This window comes from Chinchilla lanigera, unplaced genomic scaffold (genome assembly GCF_000276665.1).
Source record: "Chinchilla lanigera isolate Chin_1 unplaced genomic scaffold, ChiLan1.0 scaffold00058, whole genome shotgun sequence".
Classification (NCBI taxonomy): domain Eukaryota; kingdom Metazoa; phylum Chordata; class Mammalia; order Rodentia; family Chinchillidae; genus Chinchilla; species Chinchilla lanigera.
In genome coordinates, this window is record NW_004955459.1 from 2300874 (window position 1) to 2315709 (window position 14836).

Here is a 14836-nt window from a genome sequence, read left to right on the forward strand (position 1 = left end):
ATGGGAGGGAAGCCCTGGAGTGGGGGACAGAGAAGGAAGGAGCCCACTGTGAGCCCTGGACACCGGGCTGGAGGAGGGTCTGTTCTAAGGGGGTGCTGTGGTTGCAACCCTCAGTCAGGCTGGGGAAGAGGTGTTTCTGCGGCCAGAAGTAGCTGCCCAGCTGAGAGCCACTGGGAGGTCTCCACGCCCTCATCAGAAGGAAGCAGGCGCTGCACTGCGCACCCGCAGCCCTGCCTGCCCCTGCTGGCCCCTGCGTGGGTGGGGGGACAGGCGGGACAGGTGTCTAGGACAGCGCCATCCCGCCCCCTGGAGGCACAGTCTCCTGGGAGACACTGCCTGGGTCACCTCCTCCTGGAGGCCTCCCCAGCTCCTCTAAGCATGGAAAGAAAGCCATGCGTGGGAAGCTACACAGAAACTCCTGAGCCTCGAGGGCCTTTATGGGGATCGCTCCCCGGGGCACCTCCCCTGTAGGTGGCGCTAAGCTGTTAGAGCTGCTGAGCGCCAGGGCAGGAGGCCCTCCGTGTCCCATGCTACACCCTGGCCACCTAAGCCCAGGCACTGAGCAGCACCCGGGAGGCTGTCACCCTCCTCCCAGCGGGTCACTGTAGGGAGGAAACAGCTGCCCTTGCCTGGCAGGGAGCCAGTGAGTCCAGGTGGAGCCAGCCTGGGCAGCAGGGCAGACTAAGAAGCCCCTCCCAGAGCCAGCGAGACCCTCAAGTGCTGGAGGCCCTAAACACAGAGTGGCCCGAAGATTGGCTTGCTAGGCAGCGCCTCCTGTGCTGCCCGGATTCCCTGCCCAGCAACCTGGTTATAAGGTATAGATGAAGGGCCCCGCATGGGAGCTCAGGGCAGCCCCCGCCCCTCACTGCCTGCTCTGTGGGACGCCTGCACCCTGTGTGTGAGCCCAGCCCCCACCCCGCCCCAGCTCCGCCCATCTGGCCTGCCTGCAGGAGGGGGAGACTGCTGTAAAGACTCCTGCTGAGCTGTCATCTCTGTCCTTGGCCATCTGCCTCTGGCTGGCAGAGCGAAAGAGGGCTGTGTGTGACTAGAAAGCTCCTGTCCAGGAGCCCCAGGGGCAGCTCACCCAGCTTTCCGCAGCAAGATGCTGCCCAGGGTGGGCCAAAGTCCAAGGCATGGGCCCGGTCCCCATGGCGCCCAGGACAGTCTGGTTTCTGTTTAAGTCACCCAGCCCAGTGATGAGGTATCTTCACTGCAGGTGTGCATGTATTTTTTTTAATTTGTGTAGTTTCTCTGGCTCTGCTTTACAGGAAGTGGACTGCAACTTTGGCTCATAGTTGAGTTACAAAACACTGCTATCTGTGACTGCGGCTTAGACAGTGGTCAGCAGGGTACCCAGGCCAGCACCGCATGGGGACACATTCACCTGGCCTCGCAAGACATACAGATCAGCCACTGGGCACCAGCCTGGGCAGTGGCTCTCCCAGTGAGCATGCTCATCAGACAGGGGCAGCTCACATCCAAGAACTCCAAGCACGACTGCCCTGGCCGGCTGTGCCCCGAGTTAGCTCTTGAACCTCTTGGGCCTGTCTCTTCATCTGTAAGAGGACTGTCCACAGGATAAAGTGCTGAGAGCTCAGCTGTCAGCCTGGCCCTGCTGTCCACCCCCAGCTCACCCTCTACCCTTTTTTGCCCTTCCTGCTTCAGGTCTGAGTAAATGGCTTTGGTCCAGAGGCTACTTGCACCACAGCTTCATTTTGTCCCTTTGAAAAGGAGACCAGGGTAGGCAGGCCATGCTGTGGATGCAGAAACATCAGCAGCCCAGGCTCTTTCCCCTCTGCCAGCCCGAGAAAGCAGGGCTTCTACCTCACAGTTCAAAACGACTGCTGGCGCTTGGTCACACCCACATTCCAGCCAGCAAGAGGGAAACACCAGGACCAGGTCAGTGTCTCTAAGGACATCCTGGTGGCAGACATGGTCACACTGCGACACCTGGGAATCGCCTGGGCTCCTTCCTCCTCTGGGACTGCCATGCTGCTCCTAAGCCTCTATTTGGGGACACATGTGAGTGTGGCTCCCTGCCCTTAAGACCGCCTTCCCCACACACCCATGAGATTAGCTGGCCTGGCAGGTGTGGTGGCACACACCTCTAATCCAGCACCCAGGAGGCTGAGGAGAAAGATTCCAAATTTGAGGCCAACCTGAGCTATATGGAGAGCTCCAGGCCATTCTAGACTACATAGCAAGACCCCAGGCTCAAAAGAGGTGGTCTGGATGAGCTGAGGCAGCACACCCGACTTTGCTGGAGGGGAGAACATGGGGTGCTCTTGGTGCTGCATCCAGACCGGCATTGAGGACTTGCTGTGCACACAGCCATGCCTGTGCCAGAAGTAGGAGAGTATTTGCTTTGAAAAACCACCCACTCCATCAGCTACCTGAACAGCAGGATCCTGCATCCAGCGGGGAGCTGCACCTCTGCTGCACCTGTGGTTAATTAAGGTCAAGTTCAGAGCCAGCTGATTAAACCCCATTGTGAAAGGCCCCTTCAGTCCCATGGTGGGAGGCACAACTGCCGAGAGAGACCTTGTGACCTTGCAAAAGACAGATGAACATAAAGCCACCCTTCCAGAGCCCCCTTGTGCCCCCAACCTCCATCCTGGGCAATAGGGCCATCTTGCAGTCGTGACACTGTTTAATTATTTGGGTACAAACTGAGTAAAAATGCTAGGGACTGGAAGTGTTTTAGATTTCAGACTTTGGAGTATTTGTATATATGCTATGAGAGAGCTCAGGGAAGACCCCAAGTTAAGCACAGAATTCATTTATATTTCATATACACCTTAGGTACGTAGGTTGCGCGTTTTGAATGGTCCTTAGGGTACCTGCTTTTTGACTGAGCCATCACATGAGGTCAGGTGTGGAATTTTCCCGTGTCTTGCTGTCATTCAGGAAGGTTTAAGTTCTAGAGCATTTCAGGTTTTCAGATGAGGGACTGCAGACAGCACAGAAATATGTAAAGAAAATAAAATCACCCATTTGGAGTGTAATAGGTTTTCGCTGAACTTTCAGCTTTTCTGTTTTGAAAATTACAGAGGAGGGGAAGGAAGTGCTGCTGCCCATGGGCAGGGCAGCTCGGGGCGGGGATCCCTGGTTTCACTGTCCTGAGGTAACTGTTGAGTGGTCCACTGCTGTCCTGGGTGGTGCCTTCTCTGAGCAGGTGCAATTTTTACAAAACTGTGACTCCAACACAGTCGTCACTCCCAGTGGACGCAGGCATTTCTGCTGTGGCTGCAGATGCAGCCTGGCCGCCGTGTGCGCTCAGTCAGCTTCCTCCTCCTTGTGCTGTGTCTCCGTGGATGCCCTTCTTCCTGTGGAGGTGCAATTAGCGGACAGCCCCATGCCAGTTCACAGTGTCCAGTGCCTGTCCCCAGCCCTAGACGTCTCATGGTCAGCAGCCAGATTTCTTTGTTCCTTTTTCAGTATTGGAGCTTGAGCCCAGGACCTTCATTCAGTACCACCCAACCATTTATTTTTTCATTTTGAAACAGAGTTTCACTTAAGTCACTTCAGTTGCCCAGGCTGAGCTCCAACTTGTGATCCTCCTACCTACCTCAGCCTCCTAGGGTGCTAGAATTGCAGACACCAGGCCCAGCTTTTTTTTTTTCCTTTAAAATTAAGGTTTCCCTATGTTGCCCAGGCTGGCCTTGAAGTCCTGGACTTCCAGAAGCAAAAGTCGGAAGTGGGTAGATGGGAGCATGAGTTTGGGTCAAACCACTCCTGTCAGGCAGAGGAAGGGAAGGAAGTGCTGCTGCCCGTGGGTGGGCAGCCCTGCCCTCTATTAAACTAAAACTCTTGAGGCAAAAAGTGGTCTCTGAAATCAGAGGGTTTATTGAGCCATGCTGCAGTTACAAAGCCCAGCCAGAAAAGGACCAGGTCCTGAGACAGGCTCGGAGATTTGCCAGGGGAGAGCACTATCGTGGGGGTGCACACTGTAACCCCAGCACTGGGAGGCTGGGGTAGGAGGGGTCACTCAGTTTCAAGGCCGGGCTGGGCTCCATAGCAAGATTGTTTTAAAAGAAATAAACCTACGAAAGTTGGGAGGAGGAAAGCGTAAACCCTGAACGCCAGGCCTGGGGCTGGAGAAAAGAGGGGCCGGCTGCGGAACGGGAAGCTTGGGGCTGGGAGGGTAGTCTGGAAGGAGTCAGGCTGTTGCTTCTGGGTTGGTCAGGGTTACATCTAAATGTCCAGGTGCAGGTGGCAGCGGCTGGTGGCTCATGTGCTAAGATTTAAATCCGCTTTTCAACATTCAGCTCTCTTCCCTTCCTCCCTTATCCAGCCCCTGGCATTCAGTGGAAGACACCCCAGGTGCTCTTGTTCCTGCTCTGGCCTGGGGCCAGGGCCTCCCCTCTCCCCTGGCCTATCAGTTAGGCCCATGTGAGTGGTGCCTAGTCTCCCTGACTGGATCAGGCAGTGCCTGGCTTGCCCGGTGCCCTTGGGAAGGAGGGTAGGGGCAGAGCACAGAGGGCTGCAGCCGCCTTGCTCAGCCTTGCCCAGCCCTCCTTCCTGTGAGTGCCTCAGAGCTCCCGCTTTACTGCATGCCTTCCCGGAGACTCCTGTGCTTGTTCTCCGTGGAGTGGGCCCAGGCCAGACTGCAGTGATCCTGTAAGAACAGACCCGAGGGGCTGGTCTCTTGCTGCCATGTGCAAGGTTTTGAGTCCCAGCCCCAGCGCAGCAAAGAAAAGAATACAAACACCAACAAAACTAGAGCCAGTCACTCCAACAGCACAGTGTGGAACCATCCTAAGACTAGGACCACAGCTAATTAATGCCGGGCATGGTGGTGCATGCCTGTAATCCCAACACTCGGGAGGCTGAAGCAGGGAAACTGCCACAAGTCCAAGGCCAGCCTGGGCTACATAGTGAGTTCAGGGGCAGCCTGAACTTGTCTCAAAAAGCAAACAAAGAAACCATCTCATTTGGCTTTATTTATGATTCCAGAATGGGGCAACAACTTATTCCACAAGAAGGGCTGGGATGCCAATGATTGGAGCTGAGGATTGGTTTTATAGAAAGAAAAGGCTGAAGAAAGGAGAAGCGATGAGTGGTCCCTTTATAGGGGCTTTTGCGGTAAGGCAGGACAGGGAGATGGACCTGCTTAGCTATTATCAGGTTGCTTTTTTGTAAAAAGGCAGGGTGAGCTTCATTATCATGCTGATTGGAACCAGTCTGTCTGAGTTGAGTTGTTTCTCTCCTGCTTTGTGATTGTCAGATACAACTTTGGGTGTGGCAGGAGCTTTAGCATGAGTGACTCCATTTTGATTTACAGATGAGTCTGTACAGAAGCCTCATCCAAAACAATAGCCTCCTGTGATTTCAGTTAACAAACTCAAGCAGAAATGCCGCCCTTGCCCATAGGCACGGCATGGCTGTGGGCACACTCCACCAGTGCCCACAAAAATGTCAGAGCAGCTGCGGGTCACTGGAAGCATTACACCAGCCATGGTTAGATGCCAGCACGGGGCCCAGGCAATGAATCCTGGGGCTGTCAGAATCTGCGCTTGGGGAACAGCAGAATTATTTGACAGAGCAGACATTCCTAGAGGTCTTAGACTTTCATCTCTGAAATCCATGAATTGTGCACTGTGGGTCATGACACATCTAAGCTTGTTTTTCTGTAAAATAGGTAAGATCTTCTTTGGTCTGGTCTTGCCGAGCCTCTAGCCTCGACTTGAATCGAGCCTGTGCCCCAGGATCCTGTCCCTGCCCGCTGCTCGGGAGGGGCACCCTCCCAATAGCACTGTCACCTCCCAGTCCCATTGGTCCCGCCCCACCCAGTCAGGAGCACGTGGAACTAGCACTGGAGACCCTGTCCATGCCTGTACCTGAGCCTGGACACCCCAGTGTGGGCAGGAGAAGACCCTGGCATCCTGGCCACCCCTCACCGTGGCTGCTGTCCTGAGGGCTGGGGCATCACCACCATATACCCTTCACAAGCCTGAGTGTGTAGTTCAGGGCCTTCCTTCTCCCAGGCTGCCTGAGCACCAGGCAGGGACCACTGTCTCACGGCCACATCACCCAGCAGTTCCCCTGCGATGCCTGTGAGCCGCCCAGCTGCATGGACTCATGGCCAACTTGAGGTAGAGGTCAAACATTGTCTGTAGCTGTCCCCTCCCTCGTGCCCTTGCTGCTGGTGAGCCACCCCCGACTGCCCAGCAGTCTCTCCTCCCCCAGTGGCCCTGGGCTCTGTGGCCCTGGGCAGTGTGAGTTGTCCCACGTTTTCCAGGAACACATACCAGCCTACCCAGAGTTACCAGTGCTCTGGATACAAAGGAGAGACACAGGCCCAGAGGTGACGCAAGGTGGCCACCCAGATGAAGGCCCCATGTCATGCCTCGTCTGTTAGTGCTGGCAGATAGCAGGGGCCTGGCTGGGTGGTGGTGAGCGGCCAGAGGCTTGTGGGAGGCCTTGGGAAGAGCTGAGTGCTGGGAGCCCTGAGCTGTCCCAGCGCATAGGAGACCTCCACAGAGACAGGCCTGCGCTGGAGGTCAGCATGCCGTGGGCACCGTGCAGGCCAGGGTCGCAGCTCAGCACTCTACCCAAAAGAGCACGCTCACCAGACAAGGCACTGAGCAGACCCCTGGCCGCTGTGGCTGGGTTGACAGCAGTGAAGGGGGAGCCCCTGGGAACCAAGCTGCCATTTGCATCCCTGTGTCTCTGGAGGACGGAGCCAGACACCGGCCGGATGCTTCCTCCCCAGAGAGCCCACATTGCAGTGGGGTACAACAGTGTACCAGTAACTAACAAGCCACAGGGAAGCCCTGCTCCCGAGGGGCCAGCTCCCCTTGGCTGAGCCCCACAGGGGCCCTTCCCTGAGATTCTCTTTGCTCTCAGTAGCAGCCCCAGCCCAGAAGGGGAGCAGAAGCCCCTGTGCCACAGGTAGCTCTGTGAGGATCCTGGCAGCTCCATACTCCCAGTGAGGGGCATCAGGGTTGGCCCTCCTGAGGGGCCGGCTGCACAGGGAGCCGAGGGCTGGTGCTGCAGGGCACTGTTCAGGGTCATACCTGGCAGCCGTGTGCCCATGGCAGGTTCCTGCACGTCCCTGGTGTAACAGCCAAGTGTGGCAGTTGGTATGGGGGAAACCACCTGTCCAGGCTCCTGTGGTGGACGTGCATGCAAGGGGGACCCCACCCTCATGCCCCCATCACCCCTTTACCTCCCTTCCCCCTCTCATTGCAGGAAGTTCTACTACATCACCCTCCTGCGGGACCCTGTGTCCCGCTACCTGAGCGAGTGGCGGCACGTGCAGCGCGGGGCCACATGGAAGACCTCACTGCACATGTGTGACGGGCGCACACCCACGCCCGAGGAGCTGCCGCCCTGCTACGAGGGCACGGACTGGTCAGGCTGCACGCTGCAGGAGTTCATGGACTGCCCCTACAACCTGGCCAACAACCGCCAGGTGCGCATGCTGGCCGACCTGAGCCTGGTGGGCTGCTACAACCTGTCCTTCATCCCCGAGGGCAAGCGGGCCCAGCTGCTGCTGGAGAGCGCCAAGAAGAACCTGCGTGGCATGGCCTTCTTCGGCCTGACCGAGTTCCAGCGCAAGACTCAGTACCTGTTCGAGCGGACGTTCAACCTCAAGTTCATCCGGCCCTTCATGCAGTACAACAGCACGCGGGCGGGCGGCGTGGAGGTGGACGAGGACACCATCCGGCGCATCGAGGAACTCAACGATCTGGACATGCAGCTCTACGACTATGCCAAGGATCTCTTCCAGCAGCGCTACCAGTATAAGCGGCAGCTGGAGCGCAGGGAGCAGCGCCTCAGGAGCCGAGAGGAGCGCCTGCTGCACCGCGCCAAGGAGGCCCTGCCAGGCGAGGACGCTGAGGAGCCAGGCCGCGTGCCCACTGAAGACTACATGAGCCACATCATCGAGAAGTGGTAGTGGTGGTGGCTGTGGGGAGGCCTTGCAGGGCAGGGTGAGATGGGTCATGGGCCAACATGCAAAGGGGCCCACCCAAAACTGCTGGGAGACCCTACGCCCACTCACCAGAAGGCAAATGTGTCCTGGGAACGGGTAGGGCCGGGTGTCCTTGCTGTTCCCCAGGCAGAGCCTGATAGATCGCTGTGTCCAGCCTTCAGGGCTGAGGGAAGAAGCATGCTGGAAAGATGCCCCAAGTGTGGTGGGTGGCGTGGTGGGGCCTCTGGAGCAGGAGGCCCGCCTGCTGCCCCTCTCCCTTACTGTCACATCCACTAATGGTTTGGAAAACGAGACAAAAGACACTGGAGAGAGGATGAGCTGGCCCAGGAGTCCCACACCAGCTATGCACATACCTGCGCTCACCCCTGCTGTGCGGCCCAGTGGGGGCAGCAGGCCAGCTTCCAGAGCCAACCCAGCACCCCTTGGCCTCTGGGGGCCCCGGTGCCCTGGACCTGGGAAGCCACCTCCCCAGGAGCACAGCAGTTCCAGGGGCCTCGGGACTGGAGCTCCCAGCTCAGCCATCTGTGGTTGACCAGGCCAGGGTCCCTAGCTGTGGCAGTCTACTGCAGTCCCGCCTCTGGGACACCAATGCCCCTCGCCAGCCTATGCTCAGAACCCACAGTGAGGCTTGGCCTTGGAGTGCCCACCAGGCAGGCGGGGCTCTGACAGCCAGGGGGTGGGCACCAGGAACTCCCCCTCCCCTGTTCTCCCTGACCCTTCACCCCACCTCCCATCCCTAGAACCTTTACTCAAGGGCTCATAGACCACTGTTCCCACCACCTCACGCATAAAAACACAATCAGACTCTGTCACTGGGGCTGGGAACAGAGCTGCTGCCTATGAGCCCTACCCTGGGCCATGGTGGTTCTCAGTGGCCAGGAGGGAAACTCAGCCCCTCAGGTTCCTGACTAGGCATGGCCCGCCCCACTCGGGTTGCATCCCTCCCTACCCTACCCACACTTCCCTGACCCCTCACAGGCTGGCCAGCGGCCTGCTAGAAGCCATTTGCATATCTGTTGGAAGCACTTGCCCTGTGCCCCATCCCTGGGCTCTGGGAGGCCTAGGGCCCCCACCGCTGAAGGACAGGCACCCTGGTCCTGGGAGGGCACAGGCATGTGCCTAAGGCCGCGTGCTGACCCTGCAGCAGGACAGGGCCCTCCTTGCTCCCATCTCACTGGACCAGCGCGGGTCCCACCATGGAGTAGAGGGCTGGTCACCATGGCAGGGGGCGTGGGGCTCCCATATCTCTGGAAGAAGCAGCTTCATCTTTGCTTGTCCTCCTCACTAGGGTCTAAAAGCAGGATGGGCTTGGCGTGGGCACAGCCCAGCCCAGTGCTTCCTCCCTGGCCAGCGGTCACACGAGATGTGGGCACCCGAGTGAGGGAGTGAGTGGAGTGGCTCTTTTAAAGGGCAGTCCCTGTCAGTGTCAGGAGGCTGGGCTCTGGTGCTCTGCACTTGGGTGTGCCCCTGGGAGGAGGTGGGATTTGGGGAGCCCTGGGGTCAGTTGTTCTCAAGCCAGTGAGGTGCTGTGGTCTCCTGTCCACAAGTGGAGCTTCCGGGGCCACCTGGAGCACAGGCCCTCTTGTACATATTGGAGTACATGTTAGATGTGCCCCGCTGTCCCCACGCACACGGAAGCACGGGTCTCCTCTCAGTCTCTGCTGCATTTGGAAAACAGTCCCACACAGCGCCAGCCTTGGCCCCTGGCTGTCTGGCCGTGCTGCCCACTCTGGCCACTTGCTTTGGGGGCAAAGCTTCCTTGTGCCCACAGCATCTCCCAGGACATCACAGGACAGGGCGACCCCATCTGTACTCAGCGACTCTGCCCCCGCCCCACAGCCTTCCGCAGGGCTGAGTGGACATGCAGCAGTCACCAGGCACCTACGGACCTGCAGATGTCCCCTCCAGGACAGGTTCCCCAGGAGGGGAGCCAAGGACAGCAGAACTGTCCAAACAACAAGTCTGAACTTTTTGGGAACTGGAACGGTTTCACTTGAACCCAGGAGCGTTTAAAGCTTTATTTATTTATAGCTTCTTATTAAAAAAAAGTGTTGAGAAGAAATCTTTTGGTTATTCGTACAAAAAAATGAGTTGCTGATGGAGAAGCAGGTCATAATCACCTAATTGTTTCTGTCTAGGTTGAGAATGAATGTTAGCAGATGAAATAAACCTGAAAAGGACTTCTGAGTGCTGTGGTCTGTGGGGTGTGATAGTCCCCCACCCCGCCCTGTGTCGGTGTCCATGCTGCGTCCCTGAGCCTGAGCACCACATGGCTCTCAGCCGCCTGCAGGACCAGAAGTAGGTGCTGTCTTCAGAACAGTGCCTCTCACCACCCAAACAGTAACCGTTAGTAATCACTAACTGCACCATTTGGAAAGATGACACCAGTGAGAAAGGCGGCCAGGACGGCCAGTGCCCTTGAGTCACATTTGCCATGAGTGCTTTTCCCGTCCAGTTTAATTCAGAACAACCTCAAATGGCAAATTCGCAGACAGACACATTGAATTAGTTCCTTTTCTGTTGCTGGCAACACAACTGTGGGTGTCTTTACACAGACCGACCACGGTGAGGTAGAGGAAAGAGGTCCATTCTGGTACAAGGTCCGGGCCCAGCCCAGGTGGAGGGACCACATGGGGGATGCCGTGCATCCCTGGGCACCCTCTGCGCTCGAGTGTGTGCTCTCATCTCAGCCCCAGGGCCGTTGCAGGTTCATCATGTGATCTCACCCAGCCACCTCCAGGGGCTTGACCTGTGCGCACCTCGGTGATGGTGACGTGGCTGGGTCTGCACGTCTTCAGGCTCAGCCCAGAGTCGCCTGGTGGTGGCATTTCCTCACGCGCTTTCACCCAGGGTTCACACTTTGCTTGTCTGCGCACAGGCGCTCTCGGCAACGTTTGGAAACAGGCTGTGCTTTAGGGTTATTCCCAAAGCCTTACACGCATGTCTCCTAAGAGCCGCATTGTGCTGCAGGATGCACCACACTAGCATACCCCAAGCAGCTTAACATTGACAAAAACCGCCATCCAGGACCCTCCAGCCACGTTTTCAGAGCCCCGACGGTGTCTTCACAAGGCTCTGTGACTGCAGGCTTCCGCACACCTCCTGTCTCCTTTACCACACAGCCTCTTCATTTTCATCTTTCTTAGCATCGTATTTTGGGTCTGGTTTTGGTTTGAGTTTCATTTTGAACAACTGGTGCTCTATTACCAAGCCATACCCCCAGCCCTTTTTGTTATTTTGAGACATGGTCTCATCAGATCACTAAATCAGTCAGGCTGGGCTTAAACTTGCAATCCACCTGCCTCAGGGTGCTGGGATTCCAGGTCTGTGCCCCCACGCCTAGCTCACTTGTCTTTTAAAGGATCTGTTTGCTTATGATCAGAGGCATTTCAGCATCTTGACCCGAGTGCCATCCAGGGTGGGTGGCCCTGGGCCTTTGTACTGTAGAGCACAGTGCTGCTTGGGCAGGGGCTGCTTCCTCTCGGGCTGCCTGCAACGCCGTGGCTGCAAGACCTCAGGAGTGCTTCTGCTGGGCTGGGGCTTGGCCTCCGAAGGCCTGCTGTCCCACCCAGTTCCCCTTGCAAAGGGGGCCCTTGAAGCTCCAGGACCTGACCTGGCCCCACCATACTGTAAAGGCCGAGCCCAGCCCTGGTTGAGTGGCTTATTAAAGCAGAGGCCAACCAGACCCTGCAGGGCCACCACAGGGCAGAACTGCAGGCCCAGCCTCTCTGGGCCCATTCAGGGACTGTCCCCTTTTTCCTTTTTTCCTCCAGAGAGCCATGACAGTTTGCCCCTGGCCCTCCTGACCAAGGCCAGTATGCTGCCTCCCCCCAGGGCCTTCCAGGTGGCTCCAGCTTCCTGTGTGCGAGCCCAAACCCGTACAGCTAGGAAGGTCGAACCAGACAGAGCACCACCCGGCCCTGCACACCACACATCCCTGTTGAAGACACTGGCCTCTGGACTGCAAGCCCCCGCTCCCTCTGGAGGTAGTGGGTAAGGCCCGCTCAAGCGAACTTCCTCCTGGGTTGAAGCTAATACTGGGCCCCTCCAGTCCTTCCCTCCTCTCCAGGTGGCATCATGCCCAGGATACAGTCACCTCAGCAGTGACAGGTGCCCAGGGTCCACTGCTCACTGCAGGGGAGTCCAGGGCAGCTGGGTCTCAGGTCACCTTCTTGGGGGTGCTCAGTCCCCACCTCACCCCACCCACCCCGGGCAGTGCAGCCTGCCCTGCTGGTGAGGCTCATGCATTGCCTTCCTGGCCCCTGCAGCTGGCCTGGCCTGCGGGACATCTGCCCCACCGGCCTCCTACTCCTCTCACCCGATCCAGTCAGCTCTGGCCCTGCAGAGGTTTCTGTGTGTGAAAGAGCAGCAAGGACTTGGGAAAACAATTTTTCTTTCTCAAACAAAAAGCCCAGCATTCAGACACAGAGGGAAGACTCCAGGGAGCCAGCTTGGCCTCTGGCAGCACGTCTTTGTCCCACAGTGCTGCCCTAGAGCCAAAGGACAGCCCGGCCTTCAGGACAGAGCCACACTGTGTGGGAGCCTGCACCCTGGTCTCCGCACAGCCTCCTGGGAGTTGACCATCCATGTATTTCCCATGCACCCTTACAACAAATGGTAAAACATCCTGACCCGTGGGTACAGAAGAAATGTCATTTGCATCTTAAGGAAACAATGCTAAAAGAAAAGCAGCAAGCCCTCTTCCTCCTTTTCCCCTCCTAATAGCCACAATGAGGAGATGGTTGGAGCTCAAGCAGCAGTCTTGGACAGTGAAGTACAAGCCAGGTGTTGAGGATGGTACAGCAATAACATAGGCTCTTGATGATTATGCAAACTATCTAACAGCTTTCAGCTGCCTATCTTAAGACTATCCATGTAATAAATAACCATGTACCATCCAGATGTGGAGGTGCACACCTGTAATCCCAGCACTCAGGAGGCAGAAGCAGGAGGATCACCTTGAGTTCAAATCCAACCTGAATTATATAGCAAGGTCTGTCTCAGAGAGAAAGAGAAAGAAAAAGAAATAAGCCATGTACCTTGTTAAAGCCACTGTTCCTTGATTTTCTGTCACTTTAAACCTAATCCTAACAATGATAGCCCCCAAGGCCCACATGGCCCGACCACTAGAAATGAAGTTGCTGCAAGAAAACAGGCCACAGCTCAAGTAGCTACACCCTTCCTCAGCCACTGGAGCCACCTTGGGTGGAGGCCACCCACCTACTATTCTTGGCTGGCTTCTGTGGATGTGTTAGAATGCAGCATGCAAGGCTGATGCAGGAGGATCCTTGCGAGTGCAAGGCCAGCCTTGGCTACAAAGTGAGTTCAAGACCAGCCTGAACTGCACAGTGAGACCCTGCCTCAAAAAGGCAAAAAAGAAAGAAGAAAAAGAAAGAAAGAAAGAAAGAAAGAAAGAAAGAAAGAAAGAAAGAAAGAAAGAAAGAAAGAAAAAGAAAGAAAAGAAAAGAAAAGAAAAAAAAGAAAAAGAAAGAAAAGAAAGAAAAGAGAAAGAAAGAAAGAAAGAAAAAGGAAAAAGAAGAAAAGGAAGGAAGGAAGGAAGGAAGGAAGGAAGGAAGGAAGGAAGGAAGGAAGGAAGGAAGGAAGGAAAGAAACTAAAGAACAAGACATTTGAAGCCGGGCATAGTGGTGCACGCCTGTAATCCCAGCACTATTGGAGGCTGAGACAAGATGATTGCAAACTCAAACCTAGCCTGGGCAATTTAGTGACAGAAAAATCTGTTTCAAAATTAAAAATTAGCCGGGTGTGGTGGTGCACGCCTGTAATCCCAGCACTCGGGAGGCTGAGGCAAGAGGATTGTTGTGAGTTCGAGACCAGCCTGAGCTACAAAGTGAGCTCAAGACCAGCCTGAACTGCATAGCAAGACCATATCTCAAAAAGACAAAAAAAATTAAAAATTAAAAACTGGCCAGCGATGTAGCTGGGTTCAACTCCCAGTCCTGAAATAACAACAACAAAGGAAGAGGAAAAGGAGGGAGAGGAAGAAAAGAAGATACTTGAATGGAAGAACAATTGTCACTTGTGATAGTGATAAGAAAAAATACAACTCCCGACCCATTAGGTGTCAGTTTGTGGTCTCAGGATATGGAGGAATGAAGTGACAAGCCTAAGGCGGTCAGGAGAGTTTTAATGGAATCAAGGGGAGGAAGAATAGTTCCTACATGTCCAGGAGGGGTTCCCGAGTGGGTAGCCCCCCAGTGTCTTTGCCAGCAGTAATTTACACAGCAAAGTCACAACATGGTTCAAGCTGAAACCAACCATAGCATTGCAGTGCAGCCACTTAGTTAATACCGATCCAGTAGAGAAAGGAGTCGCATAGGAGGGGTACCTAGAAAGAACGAATGCATTCCTGGAAAGGGAGAGGAGCATGGGGCCAGGTGCTCTGGTCCCCCACTTGGAATCTGATGTCTACCTGGGCCCACTGGACCACATGCTGGTTACAGTACAGTTGCAAGGTGCTGTTTGTCTCCAGGGCAGTGGGCAGGCCTGGCCTTCTTCAGATGCGCCTCCAGCCACAACTCTGAAGTCTTTATGCTGACTTCCTTGAAGGCCCACTCCCGCCCAGACTGTGTATTAATATCTATCTAACTTAGCTACCTTTAATAATAGATACTTTTATACACTGTAGAAGTATTTCATAGAATATGAATGAACAATAGATTATATCGGACACACGTGTAATTACCGCATTGTTTGTCTGGTGTGAAAAACCAAAAGCGTAAATAAGGACCCAAATGTATATTAGGTATTGTGAAATGGGAAGAAAAGTTCAAATGAGAAGGGGAACAAGGCAGCAGGGAGGGGGAAAGGAAAGAAGGGAAAAGTAAAAAAAAAAAAAATGAAAAAAGAAGGAAAAAATGGAAATAAAGCTTTTGTAA

At 55.4% G+C, this 14836-nt stretch overlaps 1 protein-coding gene across 1 annotated transcript in view; it reads left to right on the forward strand.

The window, feature by feature from the left end:
- Positions 1–10120, forward strand: part of Hs6st1 (heparan sulfate 6-O-sulfotransferase 1) — a gene marked incomplete at its 5' end in the record, with an annotated part of 37894 nt that extends 27774 nt beyond the window's left edge. Inside the window, 1 exon segment of the mRNA XM_005397559.2 lies at positions 7195–10120. Within this exon segment, the coding sequence (XP_005397616.1) occupies positions 7195–7903 (709 nt within the window). The 3' untranslated portion in view covers positions 7904–10120.
- Between the last annotated feature and the right edge of the window lie 4716 nt (positions 10121–14836).